Source organism: Ascaphus truei, chromosome 21 (genome assembly GCF_040206685.1).
Source record: "Ascaphus truei isolate aAscTru1 chromosome 21, aAscTru1.hap1, whole genome shotgun sequence".
Lineage (NCBI taxonomy): Eukaryota > Metazoa > Chordata > Amphibia > Anura > Ascaphidae > Ascaphus > Ascaphus truei.
The window spans coordinates 33021455-33026580 of record NC_134503.1 but is presented as its reverse complement, the minus strand read 5'-3'; the positions used below and the strand labels follow the sequence as shown (position 1 = coordinate 33026580).

Here is a 5126-nt window from a genome sequence, read left to right as displayed (position 1 = left end):
TCTCTGATCTTTCTCACTATAACACTACATGTATGTTATTTGTGTAAGAAAGAGGTTTGCTGACATAGGTTTCTGTTAGCTGCTTCAGCAGACAGATCTAAATTTGTCACCTATGTTGAACCCTTCAGGAACCTTTCAGCTCCGCATTGATCTCACGGATTTTGAAAACAATAATATCTTTGCTGCCTATGATGGCTTTGGAATTTCTGGAGAGCTGGAGAACTACAAGCTGATGCTCGGGACATTCACTGGTGGCAGCGCAGGTAACGCTTCATCTCACAATCTATATCAGTTTTATCATAGAAGGAATATTACACATTCCACACTTACACACACAGTGGGACGGTCACCAGTATTAATGAAAACCACACACACATTGCCCTGTCAAGAAGCCATGTCCCTAATAATGAACAAAGTAAGTAGTCAGCATTGCAAGTTTCTTTCCCCAGGGGAAAGGAAATAGTGCAGAATGTGACAGAGGCATTAACAGACAGTGTATAACTGTTAACGGTAAGCAAATCAAAGCTCTTTGGACCATATTTTTAAAAACATTCTATATTTACAGTATGCTCTAAAAATAGTGGGGAATGCAGTCTTTTCAAAATGAATCCCCCAAAATTAAGTGCATAAATAAACAGGAATGACCTTCATATCCGAAGTACGATCACACTTGCTGCCTGTTAGTGAATCAGAAACAGTGGTCTCATTGGTCTCAGGTCCTGATCGGCGTAGGCAGCTTCCAGTTAGTGGCCATTTTAAGATCCCGGGAATGTCTAAATGTCATAATCAGGATCTGCTGGACAGAAAAGCTCCCGATGGTAAGATAGCTGTAATCCTGCCCCTTGGAGAATATCGAATCCGAACAATGTAAAAGAAAGAATAATAATCAATCTGAACATTAATCTAGCAAAGCTTTGCTCATGGCATTTGACACAATCATTCTGTTTTGTGCAGGAGACTCTCTCAGTTACCATAATGGGCAATATTTCTCGACTAAGGACAAGGACAATGATCAACACAGCACTAACTGTGCAGAAGAATTTAAAGGTGCCTGGTGGTACAGATACTGCCATTTCTCCAACCTGAACGGACTGTATCTGAGAGGACAACACAGCAGCTACGCGGACGGAATTAATTGGGAAACTGGCAAAGGATCCTATTACTCGTACAAAGTAACAGAAATGAAGTTTAGGCCGGTTTAATGGAGTGTAGACTCACAACATAGACAGGGTAGGAAAAAAGGAGACAGCCTCATAGATCAGGGTTCTAGAGTAAGCAAATACATCCATGATAACAAACAGTAACTGTTCGGATGTTTTAAAAAATAAATTTGTTTAGTAATAAAGAGTCATTTGTTGGTATATCCAGGTAAATAAATGTGAGTACCACAGTAGCAGATGGTCATTAATGCTCCCATATGAGGGTATGTTATAAAGCTGATACGTTGGGGATGTCTGAAAAACCCACATACTGTAATGCCGATGTCACGTTGACATCAACTTTTATCAACACATTTATATTTCTGGGTACTTGATTGAACAGAACAAGTTGCAAAATAAATTGTGATTTATTTCCTTAATAGACAAACACACAACATCTGCAGAATACACTTAAAACAACACTCACGGGAATCAGCGAATGAAAGAAATTGTCCTTTGAAACAAAATAAATTGTCCTCTATTTGCAAGTGCAAGAAATGCAGCCTTGGTTTTAAAAGTCCTGTGGTTATGAGGTTATTAACCCCTTCACTCCTGGACTGGTTGCTGCTGTACTGGAACAAAGTCTTGCATCTTTACATCATGGATTAAAATTCAGGAATCACACTGGGAATAATTGGGAAGCCCCAGTTATAGACTACCTATAGCTATCTTTAACATGTGGATCCAATCCCCTCGTGGGAACAAAAAAAAACACGAATAGCCAAGTGACCCACAGTTCATAAGACCGGTCAAAAGGACTGCCCAGTGGGCAGGGCGCATGGGTCAGGTTGACACCCATGCCACTTAGCATACCTGGGCTACACCCATTTCTTGGCACCACTAAGTCTGATTTTTGACCCGGTGGGGTCACTAGCCTGACATCTGCTGTGCATCAGTATGTCAGTTTTGTATACATTATGGGTCTGCTGGGTCTTTTCATAACTGACACTCTTTTAGACAGGAAGATGCTAATCAGCTCGATCTCTTTGAGGCTCCATCATAAAAATACCAAAGCTCATTCACCCATATCACAGCTGGATGTCCAAGTAATTCCTGCTTGGACTTACAAAAAAATACCTCCTGCCTTACATGTAAGATCTGCTATCATGTGTTGGTTAGAGGGTATGGCAAGCAATGCATCTTGTCTTTTACCCTCCCAGACAGGGAATGGCCTGCACATGGGGAATAAAAATGGCGGGGACAGGGCAACAACAGTAATGCATGGCAAATCAGGCATTAACCCTTCCCTCCCCGTCACAGCCAATGAGTATTCTAAAACAAATTTAGGGCAATCACCAACAAGACCCCAGTACATGCTGGGTTCATGCTGCAACATTTCAGTGACATTTCTGCAGACAGACTAATGGCCCATCGGATTAACAGCGGGGGTCTTTGGCAGTCCCATTCAAACTGAATCGGACCGCCAGGGTCCCCTGCTGTGTTAATCCGATGGGCCATTAGTCTCTGCAGAAATGTCACTGAAATGTTGCAGCATGTACCCAGCATGTACCTGGATCTTGTTGATGATAGCCCCAGATTTTCCAAGGCAAGTTTTAGAATACTCGTCGGCGCACCTGTAAGTGTAAGTCCAGACCCCTTGAGCCACTGACTGAGTTACAGAATTACAATGGAAGGAAACAGCATAATAACACAAAACAAAAAACAAAAGGCACACAAAAATATAAACTAGAGGGGGGGAGAAGGAGGAGGGTGTCACTACATTTTGCAAAAAATAACTGCTTCAATACAACATATCGATATAATAATTTCTCTTGTTCGTATCGCTACTAACATTTTATTTAAATAGGAAACCCAAAGATCAACCTCGTCACTCAGCTCTTATCTTTATTTGATAAAGTACATATACAGTGTAGCCCTATGATAAAAGGGAACCCAGACTTTCCGGAATCTAATCATGGAGTCTTCGAGATAGCTTGTTGAATTTTCCATCACCATAACATTGGATATTTGTTCCCTAACTTTTCTGTATGTGGGCGGGTTGGTCTGCCTCCAACATCTAGCAACCAGGCATCTGGCTGCACTAAGAATATATCCTATTAATTTTAAATAATTTTCGTTCACCCCTTCTAATGGTTTACTTAGCAATAAAAACCATGGGTCTCTTGGTGTTTTGACCCCAGTAGTATCCAGAATAAGATTAAATATATTTCCCATTGGGGCTGGATTTTTGGGCAGTCCAGCTTCATGTGGGACAGGGACCCCCTCCGCTTCCTCTCAAACATAATGGAAAGATAGAAAGAGAGATAACTGGCGCTTCCTCAAATAATCCTGTGGACAGATGTAGTGTCCTAGCATATACTGTAGATACAACTAATAGATCAATACACACTAATAAAAACAATGCACACTATTAAAAGATACCAGGCGATAATATTTATACTGGCCCTGTTGTGTGGAATCTGCAACTCAAACCGAGGATGATCATCCCTTGATCCTCAAGTGGCAGTGGAAATGGAGAAATGGTGAGCGCACATGTATATAAAGTATATACAAAAATGTATTGGAACTTATATTCCGAATACCATGTATCATACAAAATTGGCGAAACAGTAATGTATAGCAGCCCTATGGTTGAGATGGCACTCGATCAGACGGTTAGGGGACATGATATAAAGTAAAATAATTACTCACATGGCCATGTGTGAGCCCCTTCGCAGCAAACCGTTTCTTTGCACCATCCTCCTGGAAGTAGTTTATCGCCTATAGTGTGGGATGTCCAGTGTCCCACATACCGTCCCAATAAGGATAATACAGGCAGGTAGTTAAAAGATGAAAAAAAATTTGCAATACAACTCTTATTGTAATAAAATTTCCATCTGATCTGATCGAGTGCCATCTTGACCATAGGGTTGCTATATATTACTGTTTCGTCAATTTTGTATGATATATGATAATGGAGAGATATTTGGATCTATTAAGTTTAATTTAGTTGTTATTTTGTACCATCTGTACAGTAGTTTATAGAAGTTCTCTTTTATTAGGATGCAGGTGGAGCTCTTGGCCACTTCTTCCCAGATGTCCTGCCAGTCTTCCCTGTCAAGTTCCTCCCCTAGTTCCCTCTCCCAAGCCAGCATATATCTATCCTTGTCTTGGGAGCCTCGTGTATTAATATAGAGACAATGTAATTTTAACCTTGTCAGAGGCTTGTCTGCACATTTTCTCAAAATACGTGAGATCTGGGATATTATCTCAGTCTAGCTCAGAGCTTTCCAAACTGTGTGTCGCGATACGTTAGTGTGCCGGCTGCAGTGTGTAGGTGTGTCGCGCGAACGTAACGAGAAACCTCTGAGTCTATGTGAAATAAGCAATAACAACGTGCATGCATTTTTACGCAGCAAAGGTGCCGATTAGTATGGTGCACTAGTATGTTCCCCTTTCATCGTATCCATGTATGCACACCACAGTCGAGGGATCAGACAGGTACTGTGCATGCGCAGTATGCGCAATCGGGTTGAAACAGCTGATTCCGCGTCACTTCCGGTGACACGTTCGAGAAATTCCATGGGTCCAGTTTTTTGATAGAACACCATCTCGACCGCCGCTCGACAAAATTTGTTCAATGTGAAAAGTTGCGCACGGCTGCTCGACGAAAAGCCGCCTAGTCTGCACTATCTGAGGGTGGGTGCAACGTGGGATTGTTCTCTCACTTTATCACTACGGGAGTGGAGTGCAGCTGCTGTTATTTTCATGTTTAGTTACTGTTAAAACTTTATAATAAATTTGCACAGATGTATTCATTAAATTGCAGTTGAATTGCCCCCAACATGTACTTGGAAAGTATGGTACCAAACAAATTAAAGCGTAATTTTACCTCAAAATATAGTCATTTGTCAGAAAAACCAGTAGAATACTTTATTGAGCTTTCAAAATCTATATACAAGCAGTCTGCATCTTTCACAAAGAGAA

General features: G+C 41.1%; 1 protein-coding gene across 8 annotated transcripts in view; it reads left to right on the top strand.

Annotated features, from left to right (window-relative positions):
* Nucleotides 1–1345, top strand: part of LOC142472374 (uncharacterized) — a 70228-nt gene extending 68883 nt beyond the window's left edge. For all 8 annotated transcript variants that reach the window (XM_075579483.1, XM_075579482.1, XM_075579481.1 and 5 more), the window contains 2 exons: nucleotides 129–263; nucleotides 955–1345. In XM_075579483.1, the coding sequence (XP_075435598.1) occupies nucleotides 129–263; nucleotides 955–1202 (383 nt within the window). In that variant the 3' untranslated portion in view covers nucleotides 1203–1345. The remainder of the gene's footprint in view (nucleotides 1–128; nucleotides 264–954) is intronic.
* The last annotated feature ends 3781 nt before the right edge of the window (nucleotides 1346–5126 follow it).